General features: G+C 42.9%; 1 protein-coding gene across 2 annotated transcripts in view; it reads left to right on the forward strand.

Moving 5' to 3' along the window:
- The first annotated feature begins 902 nt into the window (after positions 1–902).
- CEP85L (centrosomal protein 85 like) overlaps positions 903–20,574 on the forward strand; it is a 122,589-nt gene continuing 102,917 nt past the window's right edge. The window contains exons 1-2 of one of the 2 annotated variants that reach the window (XM_052781226.1): positions 903–1,041; positions 18,213–18,374. In XM_052781226.1, coding sequence (XP_052637186.1) covers positions 993–1,041; positions 18,213–18,374 — 211 coding nt within the window. In that variant the 5' untranslated portion in view covers positions 903–992. Of the gene's footprint in view, positions 1,042–7,957; positions 8,170–18,212; positions 18,375–20,574 lie in introns of those variants that run through there. The other variant, XM_052781227.1, reaches the window with a different exon arrangement.

Genomic DNA, 20,574 nt, shown 5'->3' on the forward strand with positions numbered 1-20,574 from the left:
GCTGGGGGAAGCCTCTTACTGGGTTTGAATTATTGCTGACAGGAGCATTTTGTTTCCAGTCCTGCGGCTTAAAGTTTATGACGATACTGAGGATCTTCCGGTGGAACTGATTGTTCAACCGAACGTTACGATTCTTCTACGTTTTCTTACTGAAAAAGTACAGGAAAATGGTGATTTTATTATAAACTCTTCTAAGTCTGCACGTACCGGCCTTGGGTATTTCGAACGCCGTAATTCTGGAGTAAGGCATTTCACTTCTCTTTACCAATTACCTTACACCAAATTAAGCGCTTTCAATTAAGCCTTCTCCCCGACGACAGTTACGCGCCGTTCCCTCGGTCCCAGGTTAAGCGGGCAGGAAGGCGGCTCACCCCGGCCCGGGCAGCCTCGGGGGGGGGGGGGGGGGCGGCCGGACCAGGCAGTTAACAGACCCGAGGCCAACGGCAGCGCCCGACCCCCCCCTCGGCGGCCCTCGGCGGGGCCTGCAGCGGGGCGCGGGGGCCGCCTTGGCCGGGCGCTGCGGGCCTGCGGGCCGGGCCGGGCCGGGCCGGGCCGGGCGGACTCGCCCGCGGGCCCGGCGCTGCCTGGCAGCCGCTCGCCCCGCGCCCCCTCCCCGTGGGCCGGGTTATGCGAGCGGCTCGTCCCCCAGCAGCGGCCGCAGCAGCATCTGCGGGGCTCCCGCCCCTGTCTCCGCCCCGCTCCCAGCGCCCGAGAGGCAGGCGGTCGGCGGCGGCGGCAGCGCGATAAAGCAAGTTTTGTCTGCTGCGAGGGGGGCGGCGAGGTCCCACCGCCCTCCGCGGTCGCGGCCCGGCACCATGGCCGCGGCGCTCCCGGGGCAGGCGGCAGCCCCCGCCGCGGCGACAGCCCCCCGCTAACCTCTCCTGGGCCGCCTCCGCCGGCCATCCGGGCCGCGACTGCCCGCCGGAGAGCGCGCAGCTCCGCGCCGCCGCCGCCGCCGAGGAGCGGCGGCCCCCCCGGCCCGGCCCGGCACCATGTGGGGCGGGCTGCACCCCCAGCTCGGCTTGCGCGGCTTTAAGGCGGGTAAGGAACCCGGCGGGGCGGGAGGGGGTGAAGGCAGAAGGGCCCCGCCGCGGTGGGGCAGCGGCGGTGGGGCGGGCCGCGCCGCTTCCCTTTCCCCGGCCCGGCCCGGCCCGGCCCGGCTCCCCACAGACGCGTCTGAGGAAGCAGCTCCTTCCCCACCGCGGGCGGGAGGCGTTACGGGCACCCCCCCTCCGCCTCCGCCCGGCTCCGTGAGGGGGAACGTGGCGGCGGGGCCTCCCGGAGAGGGCGCGGGGGCCGGCCCGTCCGCCGCCGCCGCCTCGGCCCGGGGTCGGCCGTCCGGAGGGGGGGCTCGGTGTTGACTTAGCTGGACCTTGTAGCGGATGATAAAAGCTGAGCTTAACCTACATAATCCGTTTCCTTGTCTTGGGCTTCCCCCCACCCCCCTCCCCGTTTTGTTAGTATGCCCTTAGGCAGAGGCTGGAAGTGTGCTTTCCTGTATGCTTTTGGTTTTAAACTTAGACTGCAACAAATCGGTCGAGTCCTTTTTTTTTTTTTTTTTTTTTTTTTTTGCACCACTTTTCTGTCTCTGGGTTAATTAGAGCCTAGTTCCTGCGGGTTGGCAGGGATACGTTGAAATTTTACGCTTGGAGTTGGGTTGTTACTGGGGAGACATCCTATCTGTAAGCGATGGGCTCACTTTCCACCGTAAAGGCTGTCAAAACCGGCGGAGGAAAATAGGTGAATCGATTGCAGAGCCGTACGAGCGTTACTTTTGGGCAGGTAAGACTAGGTACCGACTCTTTTGGATGCCCTTTTCAGGATTTGAAAATACTGCCAACTATATCACCTGCTTTACTCTGGCAGAGTTCCTGCAGATATTTTGTGATATTTTGACTTACTGAAGTAATTGATCACTGTGAAGGTCTGTGGTTTGGCTCTGCCGTTGCAAGCATTGAAATAATTTTTTAAGTGTTGGAATAATTCTTTTTCCTTCAGAAATTTGGATTCGTGTTCTAATTTTGGGATTGCAAAGTATGACTGCATAATGCATATGCAGTTAGTAGGCATATTTAAATGGCAGGATTGTTTTGCTTTCGACTGATAGGGTTTGTCTTGCAAATACAAGAGCTGCTAAGAGGTTCTCGGCAGCTGCCTGAATCTCTATCAAGTAGTCTTATGTTCAGTCCCTATAATGTGAAAGAAGACATTCTTCCCTTTTTCTGTACTATTATTAAGTTATTCATTTTTATGTATAACGTCTTTGCCTTGCTGAAGTGTTGTGATTTTTGGTTTTGTATGGGTTTTTTTTGTTGTTGTTTTTTTTTTTTAAATGCTTCCCACAAAAGAATGGAGTTACCTTATCTTTGTGCTACAGCTTGCAAAGATACTGGGTATTCTGAACACTAGGTGCAGAGATTTCAGTTAATTTGATGGAAACTGCAGGAATTTAGGGTGTTTTAATTCTTGATTATTTGTGTTTGGGGCAGGAATATTAGAAGGTTATACCACAAGCACACCCTGGCACTAAATTCAGACTGTTACAAAGATTGTTGGTGTTTATTTTGCATTTGTTTCAGAAAACTTTTGATTGTGCCATTTGTTACAGCATCTTCCCTTTGGTTTGGGTCAAATAAAAGTGTTTTAGTACTATGTTGCATTTGTCAGCAATTCTGATCAGTCAGTTTTTGGATGAATGTTTTGTTTGTTTGTCAGAATTGTCTTTAAGATTTGAGAACTAATTTTGTGTATTGCTTTTCTTTCCTCCTCCATCCCCTCTTTTCTTTAAATACTCAAGGTTAATATGAAGTTCAAAATGTATGTTTATCTATATGCAGTAGAAATGTAATGTAGCAAAACCTCTAATTTGAAAAATCTCTAATTTGAGATAAGATGGACTAACACAAGGTGGTGGTTAATTAGAAAGTGGATAAAGGTTTAACCTTGAGATATGATCTGTGCATTGTAATTTCCATCATAGTAGTCCCTTCCTTCATCAGTCTTACTTTGAAAGAGTCAAGAAGCTGTTTCGAGAGGTCCATAATCCCTCTAAAGAAGTGGAAGTTAATTGGCTCCATGCAGGTATTTTAATGAAGGGATGATGGCTACTAAGATCCTATGCTGTTATATTATTGCCAGGTTAGATATTTGGTGTGTTTTTTTGGCTTGTTTGGGTTTTTTTTTTTGTTGTTGTTTTTTTTTGAGAAGGAAGCTGTCCATGGGAAAAGCGTTTTGTCGCGGAACGGTAGCGTCCAACTAGGAAGCAGAAGTTTAAGGTTTTCTTTTTGAAGCTGAAGGAGTTTTCCTTTTGCCAAAATATGTTTAATTCTTTTAACAGCAACTACTTGCTATGGATTCTGATTGTCTTTTAAATATTGGTGTGGCAGCATAACAGTTTATGACTTGTTAATTCTTCTTAAGCTGTGTTTTTACTGAAAAGCATTCTATTTTGCTAGTTGTATTTTGGTTATCTATGGATATGGGTATTTAGAAGTCCTATTTCTGTTGAAAATCTTACAATACCCATACAAAGCTAGGTGCCTACTGAAGAATTCTAACTATTTACACGGGGAAATTATCAGATTTTCATTAATAAATGCAAATTAATTCTGTTTTTCTTAAAATGTAACCAGCAAGGACACTTCTTGGGGAGTATTTAATTTGTGGCCTTCAGTTTTATTCCCTCTTGTAACTCCCACATTGTTCTTGGTTTTCAGTTCTATAGGAGTGCATTGTCTGAAAAAAATACACTGTCTTGTTTGCATGCCGCTGAGATTTTTTTCTTTTTTTTGGATAGGTGCTTCTTGTTTAACCAATGGATTTAATGACAAAGTTTGCTGCCCATGCAAAATAAATTCAGCTTCCTACAGTCTCAGTACCTGTCCTGAAAAATTAAATTGCTATTTTTGGAATGTATATGATTGACTTACAGTCTTTCAGTCTTCTTGTACACATTTAACTGTTTATGAAAACCTTGCAGCATAGTTTATACTTCTGTAAAGACAGCAGTTACCCACTATGCTGCAGGAATTTAAATAACTGCAGTGAAGGGCATACAGCATTTCAAGCCCTTTGCTTATTCATCTAGACCATGCTTTGAAATGCGCAGTTGGTTAATAACTCTTTTAAGACTATGAAAGTGTTCATCTAGATGTGTTGTTCCTCTGGGATTCGGAGTCATTCAGTTAGGCTATGTGTGTCCGACAGATGCCTGTGGAAACAAACACACTTTAAAATGAAAAATAAAGTATTTATCACTGTCAGTAAACTGTACCACCTGTAGTCAAGCTTCTATCTGTTGTCCAATATTACCAATGGTTGACCGCTACTGAAATCTGGCTGGTAAGAGCTGTTCATGTGACAAAAGCAAGAAGTGGTGAAAACTAGAAGTAAGGTGCTCAAAAGGATGTGATTGACACTCCCTAAAAATAGCAGCCTGCATCCCTCTGCTTCTAGAGCCCTGGCAATGTGATCTGTTCATAAGGCAAATCCCAGAAGTTGCCCGTGTTCTCATACTTAACCCTTGTTGGCAGTGAGCATGACACACGTGGGTCTGAAAGATTATTTAATGATGTCATAATCAAAGTGTCAGCAGCAATAAGGTCACAACACAGTGTAAGGCCCGCGGGGTGCTGCCTCCTTGGGTTACCCATGGACTTCACAGGCAGCTTCACAACACAGCCAGGGTGGGGAGGACGGGGCCGACGACACTCTTTTTTTCATCCTTTCTGGGTGGAGGGGGGACAGAAATCCAATGGTTTCATTTCTGTACCAAATTTTATTGGTCTGCTGTGAGAGGTCTGCAGCTGGGGATGTGACAGCTCTCGGGACATCTTGAGAAGGCAGGTTTATCTTTGCAGGCTAGGCAAGGCACTAAGTGGTGAGTTAGTGTGACCAAGAGTGGACTTCAAATTGTTTACCAGTTGTAAGTGTGCGTGTGTATATATACACGCATATGTATATGGTGCATTCTAATGATTGATTACCCAAGCTTAAAAGGGTAATGCTCCAGCTGCAAGACTGGCTGCTAGAATGGCCTTTGCTATCTTTCACAGATCACAATGGCATGAGATGGCATTCTGTGTTTGAGTGGTGGTGAATGGGAGTTACTTACTTCCCTTCAAAAACAATGCCTTTTTTTTTTTTTTTCCTCCCTCCAGGCAAGTCACTTTTATGGACATAGTATCCACTCTTTTAATGCGTACAAAACATGGATGTCATAACTGCTTAGCAAGAAAAGTGATAGATGTAAAGGTGTATTATATTGTTGGTCTTAGGGGTTCTGATCTCTTGTATGTTAACTGTATGTTAAACATTTACTGACTGAATATAGACTTGTGGTTTCAGTAATTCTGTGCTTTTAAAACTTTAATTAAAGGAAGTAGTAATTAGTTTAATGATTTTGAGAAGAATGCATTAATTCTAAACAGTTGTACAGACTAAGTATATGGTAAAAAGCAGCCTGAGCCATCATGTCTGCACTAGGGGATGGTGGTGAAGGAAGTGCTAGTTAGGATAAGAGCACCTGTAGTTTCTCCAAAAAATGCCTAGGATTTATGTCCGCCAAATATTGCTTGTTACAGTTGCAAATTATTTCAGCTAAGATTTTGCCAGGCATTTAATACCTGTTAAAGACCCCGTGCATTTCAAAATATGGAAAAGTTGCCAAATGCAATAACAGTGCATAGTGGTAAGAATAGCTGAAAGCCTCCTAAATCAAATAGTTCTTGCGTGACTTGAGGTTGTAGGTGATCGTCTGCCATTGTTGGAAGCAAAGCCTGTTTGTTGTAGACAGGTTTGTTAAGGAAAAGGGGAATAGTAACTACACTTGTTCAATATCTACTGCTTTGCTTCCTGTACTGTTTGGATGCCTGTTTTTATTATATAACTTGCCTGCGGGTTAATAGTTGGAGAGTTAAACTAATTGTCGATTCCTGTGCTGGTGGTTTTTTGGCTGAAAAAGTGCTGACTTGGTTGTAGTTGTCAGTAGTCTCTCAGATGCCCAAATCGTGTCTTGGAGTTGTACACTGACAATGAAACAGTCTCATTGTGGTTGTGATTAGCATTTAAAACATGTTCAGTGTGTTTGCTATGTGATTTCAAAAAGTGGCTTTCTTACTGACTTCTGTGGTGGGTTAAACTTAGCTTGCTGCCAGATGCCCACCCAGCCGCTCATTCCCCCTCCTCAGCAAGACGGGAGAGAAAATAGGATGGAAAAGCTTGTGAGTTGAGATGAAGACAGGGAGATTGCTTACCAGTTACCATCACGGGAAAAAGAGACTTAGCCGTGGGGTCAGGCCATGGCAGCTCCTCTCCACACTCCTTCCTGCTGTTCCCCTGCTCGAGCCTGGTCTCTATAGGGGCTGATGGGGAATCTCTGCTCAGGCGCCCGGAGCTCCCGCTCCTCCTCTCCTCCCACTCTCATCTCTGGGCTCGCAGAGCCATTTCTCACACTTTTTTTCCCCCTCACTCATCGCTCACAGGCAGTGTTTTGCCCTTCCTTACACACGTATTCCCTGAGGTGCCACCATTTTGGCTGTGGGGCTCAGCCGTGCCCTGTGGTGGGTGTGCTGGAACCCGCCGTGTCCAGCACGGGGCAGCCCCGGCCTCTCCTCGCAGAGGTCCCCCTCCAGCCCCCCGCTACCAAAACCTTGGCACCTGCACCCGCTACAACTTCTGAAGAAGGAAGCCATTATGTTTTGAGTATTTCTTTTGTTAGACCTGGAATAATACTGTATATAGCCCTGAAGTTTATTCCTGCCAACACTGGGGGAAGGTGTGGGAAGGTGTACTGAAGCATAATAAGGTTCTGGTTTCTGTCATAGGCTTCCACATGGGAGTGTCTTGCTGTCTAGGGCAAGTTGAGGAGGTTCTAAACGTGGCACATGGGAGACTGCAGATTGGGTGCAGAGGCCCAGAGGTGGATGGCTGGAGGAGAACATGCAACAGGGAATAATTTGTGTAAATATGCTCACAAGTGTGCTTAGGTCTGTGTTAGTCCTGACCCATCATCCCTCATGTGCTCTGAAACTGCTGAGCCCTGTAGAATCGCCCCTGAGGATGCTAGCTTTCCCCGGGCACCATTCTCCACAGCATCTGGCTTGGTTGCCTGGGCTTGAACATCCTATTGATTGCACAGCTACGCTCAAGTGACCTATTTCTCCGCAGCCAGCCATGCCGTAAGTGGCACTGCATCTTTCTGTCCTCATTCTCCAGGGATCTTTGCTGTTTTTTGAGAATCGAATGGCCCCTCTGTAAAAGGAGGCATTAACACAAATAAAAGAAGGGCAAGTGTTGAGATTTTTTTTTTTTCTTTTTTCTTTCAAGGTATGATAGTCCCTGAAATGTCGGAAAATGTGATAGGTAGACTCCTCCTTTTGCCTGAAGGGGTGTATGTGGGTGGATTGCAGGGCATGATTTCATTTTACAGCTAAAATAATCTAGTGGGTAGTTGCTGTACCCACTGGTACCTTCTGGGTACCTCTGCTCATGTATCCTTGCTGCTTCCCCTGTGCCCACTGTAGCACTTGTTCAGCCTTATCGCAAGCTAATTTGGGGAGCTGGACCAGGAGAATACTAAAGTTCAATAAATACTGAAGGGGGTTTTACAGTTGCCTGACCCTGGTGTGAGACATTGCTGCAGGAAGCGTCTATGCTGGTATCAGGCGGCTGCAGAATATCTGGAGTCAAATGGGTTGGCTCTTCAGTCAGCTGATGGATAGTGGAAAAATGTCCTAGCGCAATCCTGCTTTTCAGTGCTGATGACATCAGGAAGTATATAGTTAATCCTCAGACTTGCCGTGAAGACCAAGAAAGATTAAGAGAGAGGATCAGGAAAAAGTGACATTAATTCCACTGGACAGTGCAGCTTCCACCAATTAGTGGACTTGCATACAGGTTGAAACGGGTCCAGAATAATGGATAATGACTGGAGAGGTAGTAGGGGCCTATCTCAGTCTTGCTGAGGAAGGGCAGCGCAAGTAGTGCCAAGGAAAAGTCATGCTGCTTCTTCATTGATTAAAATACCTAAAGTAGACTTAGCAAATGCAAGTAGAAAATGATGCTTTTCAAAGTTTCAGCTTCCTAATATGTTAAGAGACTGGTGGTGTAGGATTCGGACAAGAAGCATTCTTGAATCGTCCTGGAGTCAGATCTGAAATTCCTTATAAGGTATCCTTATGTTTTTAATGTCTGCTTTACTCCTTTTGTAGCCTAGTTTCCAGATGGTGTGGAAAGCTGCAACTTTTTCAAATGTTTCAGAATAAATAAGACTTTTTTTCAAGTCTGTATTTCTTTAAAATATGCTATCTTCTCTCCTGAATGCCTACCCTACAGCAAAGCTATTTATACCTTTTGGCAATTCTGAACCTTTGGAGACATTCTTCCTGTTGAGAATTAATGCTTTGTATAAAAGTTCAGTGACTAGCACTGATCAAAGGCCTGATAGTTCTGTGGGTAATAAGAAAACAAAATGGGAGTATAGTGACCCAGCTAGAAGCACTAAAAGGCATTGAAAATACCATTACTTAAAACTTCATCACTTTTGCTATAGACTTTACGGGAAACAAAGCTAACAGTTGCGATCTTAACCTCTTTCTGTTCACTTCATCATCCGAAATACCAAACCGATTGAATAAGGGCTTTTTTTGTGGTCAGTAGAATTATTGTAATGCAAAGTTTTACCTCAAAAGTGATTGTAGTTGTGAAGATGGAAATGCAAGAAGTACTGGTTTTGACTGGAAGTATCCTAGGTAGGGTTGATGGTGTACAATGTGAAAGTTTGTTTGGTTTGGTTTTTTTTTTTTTAACTACTGCTCTTTCTTTTTAAATTCCAGAGTAGCGTCCTTGCTTATATTGAATAGGTGTGAGTGGAAGCTGAGAAGCTGAGTTTGGGGAAAAGTTGTGCCTTGTGACATAAGCATTGGAAGTTTTTAAGGAAAATCTCCTAATGACTTAAGTGAAGCCAGAATTTCATCCTTTTAACCCAAATGTAACAATGTGGGAACTCCCTTACATGATGCGCATACTTCCGTTAGCATGCGCTAAAACTGTAGTCTGGAGGCTCGGTCTCTGGTACGGCCATATTAAAGTAGATCCTGTTGTGTGTATAATGCACATTAGACCTCTGAAAAATGATGGAAAAAATTCTAGCATTGTTATACTTGGGCAAAATGTTTCAGTGAATTTTTTTTTTTTTTGGTCTCTGTCTTCACCATTTATTTTAGCATCAAGGATCTCTTTAGATCTGATATCTGATTACAAGGAGAGAGATTATGCTCTGTTTTGAAAAAAGTAAGACTGCTAGACTCCTTTATTTGATCCACTTTGCTAAGTGTGGGAACTGCTTAAAACCATTTAGTATTTTTTGACTCATTGTAGCAGCTGTGATTACTTCGCTTTTCCCCATGCATAGAGGAGATTGAATTAACTCTTTAAACAGAAAGAGGGAGGACAAAGGTAATTTGGTAAGAAAAATGTTGAAATGACAAACAATTTGGAGAAAAACTTACCTGATTATGATTTTGAATACCGATAAAGCTAAGCTGCAAGAAGGGCTGAAACAGACTATAATCTGTGATCATTAGCTTTTTTTGACCGAAGGATTCAGCTGATCACCTACAAGTGCACTGCTTTTTAACAGGCTCTAGGAGATGACTGCATGTCCTGAGGGCTTGCTGTTTGAAGTTTGTATTAACTGTAAGCATAACTTAAAGTGTTTATTTTCCTAGACGTTCCCCTCTTCATATTATAAGTGATATACTTTCCAAGTTTAAAAGGTAGCCTTCTCCTCTGCAGTTACTATATGGAAGTGAGTGGAAACTAAGAATATCATTTTGTGTTTCTATGGGGTGAATAGTGCATTGAGTCCAAAGACAAAGAGGCAAGCCAGCATAGCAGGCATGAGGTAATACATGTAGTCTGTGTGCCAAATGTGAAATAAGAAACATCTGCAGTTTGTATTTTGAAGTTCTGTTTTATGCAAATGCTCTATCTGGAAGTGGAAAACTCACAGGAGTGCCATCAACAATTGGACTGAATTCCTGGTCTTGCTCCTGTCAGTGATGAAATGAAAGCAAACCTCTTCCTTTCCTGACGAGGGTAGGAATTTCATCATTGGGTTGATATCAAATAACTACAGGTAAATGCTGCCTGTATGAAAATTATAAAGTGTGTTACAAATTTGAGTTCTTGTTTTACATACATACTTTCTAGAATAGAAATCAGGGATGCTGAGTCCATTATTACATACTGTGTCAGTCTAAGGATTTTGTTACCTTTTTAGCTAGCAGAATGCTGTGTTGAATGTGGCTTTCTGCTAGTTGAACAGATTTTGTCCTCCACAGTGAAGCCAGCGGAGACTTATGCCTATCTTGCTCCAGTTTAGAATCTGCCTTAATGTGCAATTTGGCAGTAGGGATAAACCTAGTTACTAGCTGGTTGCTGGTAGGCATCAGAAGTGTGCCTGTACGTTCCCACTCCCTCCTTGGCACTGCTTCTAGTCTGACTCCTTGCTGAGCCAGCTTAGGAAATCAAATTAGCAGATAACCTTTTTTGTAAGCAGGGACAGTTTGTTCCTGAACCACTTTCTGTGGGGTCTGGAGTGGCAGGGCTTATGCTGGGGAAGCAAAAGCGAGTATGTGGCTGAGAAAGGTGACCAGCCTTTGCATAGCAGCTGACCACTAGATCTGATTAGCTTTAATGTCAAACAGCATTCTCGGCTCAAACCCATTTTAACCAGCGGCATAAGCTAGCCAGCTGGACTCTTTGATGGAAAGACAGAGCTGGGCACCTCTTACTTTCTATTCTGGCGTGGGGGGTTGGTAGAGTGTGAGCTACCTGATTATGTCTTTAACTGCCATGGCAAGATTCTCTAAAGCTCATCTGCCAAACTGATGTATTTATTGTCCTTAGTTCCCATTCTTTCTTCTAGGTTGCATACTTCCCTGCACGAGAAACTTTGTAACTTGTTGCACAGCCATACACATTTGTGAAGTCATAAAAAATTGTAACTTGTGAAAGTTCACACTGAAATACTGTTGTGTATAGAAGACAAATGTTTTATAGCTATAACTATCTGTGATGAGAGATTGTACATTTAGGCATTTCGGCGGGGGGGGGGCGGGGGGCGGGGAGCGGGAAACTAATGGTTTAACTTTTATTAAGGAATTCCAGAGGCAAAAGAAGCCAGAGGTTTGGTGACGTAGTCTACTTAAAATTTAGCTCTCTTAAGAAACTGGAGCACAAGTTTATATTTCTTAAAATAAGACCCTAGTCAGGTTCTTCTAATTGATACTGCCAGTCAGGCTTATGTTTACTTTGAGGATTGTATTTTGAGGATTTTCTTCTTTGGGTTTCTCTCTTCTACTTTCATTTTTCTCCGTTACTTTTTTATGATGTTTTTCTCTCTGTAGTAAGTGATTTCTTTTGCACGTGAATAGTACAGAGGACAGGCATGGGCCTTTCTATGCCAGGCAGTATGTTATCAGACTGTACAAGTAAAAATGCCAGTAAAAAGGTGTCTCTCAATGTTCTTCTGCTTAAACTCTTGTGTTACTGTTTCTCTTCCCCTGCTTCCCTCTATATCTGTACATTTTCATCTTTCTTCATACTTAGGATTACTCAGTTTCCAACTGAAAACCTAGGAGATCCTAATTAAATAGCTTGCAGGCTCTGTCAAGAAAGCACACTAATAAAGGATATGAGTCCTCAGGATGAATCATACTTTAGCTATCTGACATTGTAAAGTGCTTTTGAGAAACCGACATGTAAAAATTCAGTAGTTGGGGCTGTCATTTCATCCCACTTTGCCCTGCTCCTCTTTGCACTTAGATTAAGCTGTATCATCCACCTACTCTCAACTGCATTGATGTGAGAGGAGGGACTAGAACCTTCTGGTGCCTCAGTTCATGGCCAGCTGGTAGAGCCATGAGCTCCCACCACCTCCAGAGTGTTTGTGAAAAGGGTCCTGAAACTGTCATCTGGCCACCTTCCCTGAAAGCATTAGAAACCCTCTCTTACCGGTGTACTGCTCACCTCGGAAGAGAAGACGTTGCATTGTAGACTTGGAACTTGTTTTGGACATTTGTCTTAATAAAAGTTGCAGTGTGTTTTGTGGAAGGATCCTAGAGATGAAGTGCACCTAGCAAATATTTGTCTAGGTGTCAGGGTTGGAATGCCAGTTTTTTAATGTTATTTTCAAGAGTATTTATTTGTCCATGTAAGTTTATTTTTGCCTGTGTCTGCAAGGAACCCTTACGTGCCTGGTTCTCTTTACTGTGTCAGGATATCAGACTGAATGAATCCAGCTTATCTTTTGCTTCACCTTTGATTGAAGGAGGCTGCTGTTGCACCATTATATCAGCTGTCAGCTTTTTTTTAAAACCTATATAAATATGTTAAAATATGACATCTGCTCTTGTGTCTATTTTTCGGAAAGGGTTTTTTTGCATTTTAAGTTTCCCTGCCTCCATTTCCTTTTCTCACTATTTGTGTTGTTTTTCCAGCAGTTGAAAAAATAGAGTATTTATTGGCAAGGAATTGTTGTGCATGAAACGTGCACCGAAGTGAGGTTTTCTTTAATCTTTCAGCAGTAATGATGTTGCAGCTATGATGAGTAAACATAAACGTTTTCCAACTGAAGTAAGTTTATTCCTACAATACAGCAAACAGTTCACTGAGAGACCATTTGTGGGTTTGTTTGTAGACTTTTCCTTTTGAAGAGCTGTGTGGTTACTTAGCCCTATGGGACAGAGAGAAAGCGCAAAAGAGAGGCTGTGAAACCTTGAAGGATTCGGGGCGGGGGAAGAAGTTGCAACTGGGATAAGTTCAGCAATGTCAGAGGACTGTATGAGTAGGCATGGGGGAACTGGGTTGAAGGTGAAGGTGGGTTGACTTCTTTCGAAATAACTATCGTATGATCTAGCATAATTAGTAGGGTTTTGGGTAAAGTTGTTGATGGTGAGGGTGAACCAAATAACTTTGGCAGTGTGTTTGGGCTGAAATGCTGACTTGCTTTCCTTGAAAGAGCTTCAGGCAGGCTTCAGTGCCATCGCGGCGTGAAACATTATTGTACAGCATGGTCACATCTGTGATCGTGACTAGAATGAGCTTTGTGTAGCTGTCAGTTTTGATAGTACTGTAGTGAGATGTCCCCTTCAGAATCCTTCGACTGTATAAATTTACACTGGCTGTCACGGGTGATTCACTTCTGGTCACAATCTTATGTCAAAGTCATGGTGTGGAATAGAAAAATCAGTATCCTTAAAGTTAGGATGTATGTGCTGTGGAACCCAGTTAAGTCTTTTGCTGTTGCTTTCCATTCAGCATCTAGGTAAAATAACAGTATCATAGCTGTCACTTAAAATAATACTTTTTACATCCAAGCATGTTAGAGGTATTTTAGGAACCAAATATAAAGATGGTGGTGGTATTATTTTGTATATGTAGATCATGTGGGATCTGTGCATGCCACTGAAATTAGGAGAGGTGATGATCCAGAATTATCTAGGTGCCGTCTTGCCAGCAGTAGCTGACAGCATTCTGTAATACACAGAAAAAGATACATGTTTTTGTGGAGTGAAATTTCAACAACTGTTATCTTTTAATAAATAATCTACTTCCTGCACTTTATATACTTAGTTGTTAACTGATCTGTTTTAAATGCCTAGGCTGGAGAAACAGCACTATGTCGGTATATTTAACTGGCCAAATTCAAGAATGCAGTCAACTGTTTGTATAAACAAGGCTCCTTCTGAGACTTGTTTGGGATTTTGCATGTATTTTATTTGTCATGTTTGTTGTTGGAAATTATAGCCAGGTAGGATGACACTACTTTTCTTTCTCTTCTATTAAATCCTATGAAAGGCAGATTTTCCTGACCCAGTAAGGAATGATCATAGTTGGGTGGTAATATGCAATTTAGCAGCACAAGTATCTATTAGAAATTTTTCTTTACTTTTCTTGCCCCAGTCTGTATTTTGGGCAGATGGACGCTAGCTGTTGATTGGCAGGTTTGAGATTAGAGCAGCAGGGTAAAGCAGGTGTGCTAGCTGAGCGACATGGGGACTCCTGTGTATCTTCTCCCCGTTTTAAGCTTGTTCTTTCAGTGTAGGCTGTTTGCTGCATGAAAGATCATGTATTTACAGAAAGCTGTTGAAAAGGAGATGGGGAGCATGGAACAGGGTGCATAGCAATTGGTGATTCTTCAGGACTTGGCTCAGAAGGTCAGTTTCAAATAATGAAACTAATAAATGAATTTTTAAGTAATGGCTTGGACTGATGAAGTTTGTAAGGTCTTATTTTATGGGTTATGTTTCCTTATTGCAACTTGGATAACTACCTTCCTTCAGTGATGGGAAGGGGGTCTGCTCTCTGGCACTTCGAACTGGGTACACGTGACTTTCTGTTGAGACTTAATTATTGAGTCTGTTTCTGCTATCTCGTTGCTTTTATTTGGCCATTTATTGGAGTGGGTTCAATTAGTTTTGAAAAGCTCTTTTTCATGTAGACAGTTTATTTTTGTAACGGCCTTCTATTGTACAGAATCACCGTTAGGTCAGCAAGGTAAAACAATGAGGCAGATACGCCATGAAACATTAAAAAGTGTAGTCTCGTGGAATATGTCGTTAGCTATCTTTTTAAAAAAGTGCAGCACATTTAATGTCAGTCAGGACCTCTCTGGGAAGCAAAGAGAAAGCGTTTCTTGAAGTGGTCACGTGCAACCATGTTCTGTCGGCACGTCTAAAATAGGTTAAAAAGCGCATACTGTTTACCTATTCAAATTCTAAACCAATACTCTTTCTTGGGACATGTGCCTTTTGAATGCAGAGGCTGCTCCTGAACGGTAAAAGCCCAGTGGGTGAGAAAACGAGACCATTCCACCCCATCCCAGCCCCGATCCATGCCTCTGTGTGGAGGACGGCTGGAAGGGCAAGGCGCGATCCCAGTGACGGCACCGTGGGCGCGCTCCTGCTGCGTTACGAGGGGTACTGAGCGGGAGGGCCCGAGTGAAGAGACCCTTCTGGAGCCCAGAGCATCGTGCAGAGAGACTTGAGTATTCCCCTGCAGAGCCAGATGGGATCTGGCAGGCCCGTGCTGAGCCAAAGCTAATAAACTCTTGCTGGCCTCATGCTGATCTGTGTGTAGCTATGGCTGTGTACCAGCACTTACCTCTTCAGGGCTAGCGGCTCAAGAATCAGGCTTCGTGCGTTAACTTGGAAATGCTGAACTGCCCCTGGATGCAAAGGTGCCCCGGGAAGTGTTGCATTCATTCTGTGTTCTGCCAGCAAGTCCTCCTGGACCTGTGCTTCAGCACCACACTTGGGGCTTGGTGTGTCCCCAAGCTGTCTGCGTGTAGGTGTAAAATTGGGAATATAGTAGGGTGTTTTGTGATGCTTTTTATTTCCTCAACTTACAGTACCTATAGAGATCCCAATGGGGATGACTGACTGCCCCGTCTAGTAAGTTAACCCTTTTTGCCAAGTCTAGTTGCACTGTATTGTTGCATCTTTTGGGGTATATTGCAACAATTGGAACATGAGAGAGACTGAGATGCTAGGATAATCTTTGCACGGACGTTGCACGGAGGGTGGTTAAATGTTGGAACAGACTGCCCAGGGAGGCTGTGGAATATGTGTCCCTGGAGGTGTTCAAGACTCAGCTGGACGGGGCCCTGAGCAGTCTGATCTAATTAGCCTTGCTTTGAGCTGGGGGTTAGAGTAGATGACCTCCAAATGTCCTTTCCTAAGTTACTCTCGTTCTGTGGTATTTTTAGCTTTTATTCCTCAAAGTTCCACCAAAGTGAAAAGTATCTCTCCCTTTTGGGGAGCTGCATATGGATGGTAATAGGTTCACATACTAAACATTTGTCTAACCAAGAGATCTGAAGAGTTTGACACTTAATGCTGTGTTGATTTAATGTGCAGTAGTGGTAGCATTATCTGCTGCATTTCTTTTAACACTTGTTTAATGCCATAAAAGCTGAAATGTCACCAAAGAGTTGTATTGTGGAGAACAGCGTAATATAATAAAGGGTAAATGAAACTAAATTTCTCTTCTATAAATGTATTTTAAATGTCTCCTAAATCAGAACTGTCTCTGACTTAATTAGCTTGGGTTCCCATAAGTCAACTTTACTCTGGCTGGAATAACTAGATGCAGCTTGAGAAGTGTGAAGTGGAACCCTTGTGGAAGTTAGACCTATTTTGAGGGAGGGATGAAAAAATCATTGCTCCCAAAGCAGCCAGAGTGTTTAGTGAAATATGTGCTGGATGGTAGGAGAGGAAGAAACGTCCCAATTTCCCAGTAGCTGTATGCAAAACTATCACATTTCAGTACGTTAGATGATGACACAGAGAAGATGGTATGAAGAATGACACCTGGAGTGGTATTTGCTGAGGATCTTGGCTGGGACCTCCTTACAGGGTGTGACGGGTGAGCCATGGCCAGTCACATTCACGTCTGGCTCCTCTGGTCTTCTGTTCTGCTGCCTCACTCTTGGACTTGAAAGCTACTCAATGGCATAATTAAGAGTTGAGAGACTTTTGGACAGGAAAAGCAAAAAGTTTAAGGAAGAGAAGGAAATACATTGCACAAGGTATGGCTAAAGTAGAATGAAGGGGAAGGAGAATGGGGTGATTCTGAAGACAGTGAGAAAGGATAGGAAAATGTGTTAAAGGGAAGAAGATGGAGTAACCTCAAAGGAGAATGAAGTTGAGACAAATGAGTTGGACAGGCATATCTAAGACCTCCAAGAACCTACTTAAAGTAGATTGTCTTAGATGTCATGTTACAGTTAAAAGTGCATACAGTAAGGAAGCATGTACTGTATTCCTCAATTCACAAGTGGCTTGGCGAGCAGCTGTTATCACTCTGGCTAGTAGGTCTAGTGATTTGGCTGCTATATGGGGAGTATGTATGTATCCATATGTTTGTGGGGGAGGTTATATATGTATATACACACGCATATACGTATTGTTACGTTCTTTTCTAAACTATTTAATGTACTGGGAAACAAGTACAGCTAGAAATAGCAATGATCTGCAGATGTCATTACAGAGGCAAATTGCTGTTATGACTTTGGATGGACATTGCTGAAAGTGTTTAAATGACCTAAAAATAACCACATGTAGCAGAAGAGACATTGTGTGTGAACTGATACTTCTTCATGAGTCATTTCCTGCTGAAAGTGTTATGCAAAGCTAACTGCTAGAGGGGGTGTATGTATGTGATTATATATACAAATCAAGAGCAGGCAGTGCTTTTTTCCCAAAGTTCTTTATGTGGCTCTGCTGGTTTGGCATGCGAACATGGTGATCAGTATTCTGCCTATAAACAATGCTCAGCTTTAGATACTGGTTATTGGAAATTCTGATGGCCCTCTGGGGTTGTACCCTGTAGTGTATTTTCCCTTGAGACTGACTATAAAGTAGGCCACACGTTCTCAAAAATTCCTTGAACAGAGGAACTATTTGCTGCTCTGAGTTGTGATTTAAAATTTAATATTTTAATGATTATTTAAATAAAAACCAACAAATGAAACAAACCACTAGATGGATAGATGTCTCACAGAGACCACTTGTGTGCAGCTACTCTGTGCCTGCTTGAGTTGGTAGTCTGTCTTTTGATAACTGAAAACTACTGGTGACAATGAAACATAATGAATTACTTTAGATATCAGTGTTAACGATTTCATTGCTGGCTTGATTTTATCACCTACGTCATGTGGTTTATGCACAGTTGGAAATGACTGTGTTTCACTGGCCAGTTTTTCAACTGGTTTCTGTCCTAAAATTTGTTAATCTCTGATTGTATTTAAATGCTTGCAATGCAAAATTCTGCTGTGAGTTGAGAATCAGTTCTAGGATAGGAATCGTATGATAAATGTCTTGTTAAAGTTAGTGCAAGAACAGTTTAAGGGTCATGTTTTTAAATAGTAAAAATGTATTTACTGGAACTGTTGGGGAAGCTTCTACCTAGCAAAAAGATTTTAATTAAAAAAACCAAAAACAACCAAACAAAAAAACCCCAACCAAACCAAACCAAAAAACCACCACCAAAAACCCAAAACAAACAAACGCCCAAAACATTAGCACAGAGTCTGGCTCAAACCTGAACTATCAAACATAGGATTCAGTTTTCATCTTGACCGGTATTTTGTTGTTGACTTCTGTACTGTATCTGTAATGACAGACTTCTGGCTTCCTTCTTTATAGGCTCAGATTATTCCTCAGTGGGATGGTTACCTGGTACTGAATCCCTGTGGCAGTCCACAACTATTTCATCAAGCAGTCAAAGCAATCCTGTCAGAAGACACAGTATAGCTTCCGACAGCGGGGACACTGGGATTGGTACCTCCTGTTCTGATAGTGTGGAAGGTGAGTTGACGCTTAAGTTTTGGATGTTTCTGAGAGAGGAACGATCCAAAAAAGTTTTAAAGGTATGTTTCCCAAAATAACAGTACTTTTCCAAAGCTGTTGAGTGCATGCAGTTTTTTGTTTTCCTGGCTGGCCCAAGTAATTATTTTGGTGAGGTTTAATTAATTTACTTCTGCATGAGTTGTGTGCATTAACTTGCATTTCTGCCACAAAGCTGGTACTTGTGTTAGATCTTTTGATAATTGCAGTTACAAGAAGTGCCAGATTTATACAGAGTAGTAATATCCTGTACTATAAACAAGTGGTAAAAGCAGAAAAAACTTTTGAGGGAGTTGATGAAAGGACAATGCTTTCTGGTATTCATTGTCTGTGTCAGCAAAGGTTACTCATTGGGGCTGGGAGGAAAAAGGGGTGTGTTGTCTTCTCATTTCTTTCTTCTGGTGGGAAATATGTTTACATCTTATTGCATGGCATTTGACACATAGTGATCTTTAAGGAGAATCAACAGTATCTAAAGATTGTTAAAACTCAGTTTGGACTAACTTATGATTACTGAAAGCTGATCTTATCAGGGAGGGGTTCAGCCTCTAGGGTAGCAGCATCTCCATAACGTTGGCACCCTCCCTATGGAATGTGTCACTGTAATTAAGCCTGAATGAGGGAGAGATGAGGCAGTAATAAGGCTTGAGGTTTTCTTCTTGCACAGCCTTATTTCACAGTAAGATTGTCAAGACTAAGGTAAGGACAGTGGGACTGTGATATATTTTTCTCTAGTGCCTTTCTGTGCCTGGTGAATTTTTCAGAAGGGGTAGCTGAAATGAGGAAGAACAGGAAGAATTAGTAGAAATGAAGTACGGAATGCTGAATCAATGTAAGAGACAGAAGTCTCTATAGGGGGGCTGAACATTCCTGAGAGTTCTGAATGCCTCAGAGTTAAGTCTGTCAGGCCTCTTTGCACATGAGGAAATCCTTTCCACCCTCTTCCTGTTGCATCTGTCAGTTGGAAAGGAACTCCCCAAGAGAGTCCTCGTAGCTTGCTTTCTGCTTACTTTCATTTCTAAGCCTTCATTGGCTTTGGCAAAATAAAGGTTTTACTCAAATACGCAAATTCATGGGTGTAAAACGGAAAGAGTAAATGGTTATTAATGCAGAAGCCTTACTGCTTTTTCTTTTCTTTTTTTAAGAGATGCAGGGAGAATAAAGCTCTCTCATGGTGTATATATATATAGATTTACAACCAGACTCACCCACGTGTTGTCCAACAGTATTTTAAGATGCAGCACTTGAATTAAAAACGCGCTCTTCCCTCCCCCCTCTTCGAAGGCTTCCCCATTTGAGGGGTGAGAGGAAATGAAACAGCACCTCCTCATCAGATGTTCTCCTGGCTCCAGAGGAGACCAGAACAACTGTTCTGGGGGGGGGGGCAGGGGGAGGTATGGCACACTGATACAATCACAAGTTTGATAGCCATTTGTTACCAGTTAACTAATAGCTCTGTCCATTTGCATTCTTTTAATAGATCAGTTACAGCTGCTTTTGGGGTTTCTCAAAGTAAAATAAAGAAGGGAAAAGTTGCAACAACAGATAGTTCATGAAGTTTGTGCCTCTGGCAATGCTTGACAATGGTCAGTTCTACTGTATCCTTAATGTTACTGATTTTTGCGCCACCTTGTTTGAAAAACTGCCAGTGGCAGAAAAGAAAATGTTGGGGGGGGGGGGAAAGGGGGGGAAGGAGGGAAACCTAAATGTAAAATGAAAGTTAATGGAAGGAGCATATGACAGGTTTGGAAATTGAACCTATACGTACATTTTTAGTGGAAAGTGCTGTTGCTTATGATACCTAGTTGTCTGCATCTCTCAAGCTGCCCCCTCCCCACATCCATGAAAAGAAGAAAGTATCATCGTGATCTGTGGGACTGCCAGGCCAGACTGGTAATTGCAGACTTGATGCTGGCCATCTGCTTTCAGTGTGGTGCTTGGGAAGAAGCCCTTGGGGATTTTTCAGAGGGGGATTTTTTTCACAAGTCAGCAGGTCATTACAATTTTTAACAATGCTCAGAGAATGAAATGTGGCCTTGCTATTTCCTTTCTATTATGCCTACTAAAAATCAAAAACTTAATTTCAGAGTTAACAACATCTGCTTTAATTCTGGAAGTTGCAAGTGAACTCATTTGTACAGATGTGTAGTTATTAGTAAAT

The sequence above is a fragment of the Harpia harpyja genome, chromosome 3 (genome assembly GCF_026419915.1).
Source record: "Harpia harpyja isolate bHarHar1 chromosome 3, bHarHar1 primary haplotype, whole genome shotgun sequence".
Taxonomy (NCBI): Eukaryota; Metazoa; Chordata; class Aves; order Accipitriformes; family Accipitridae; genus Harpia; species Harpia harpyja.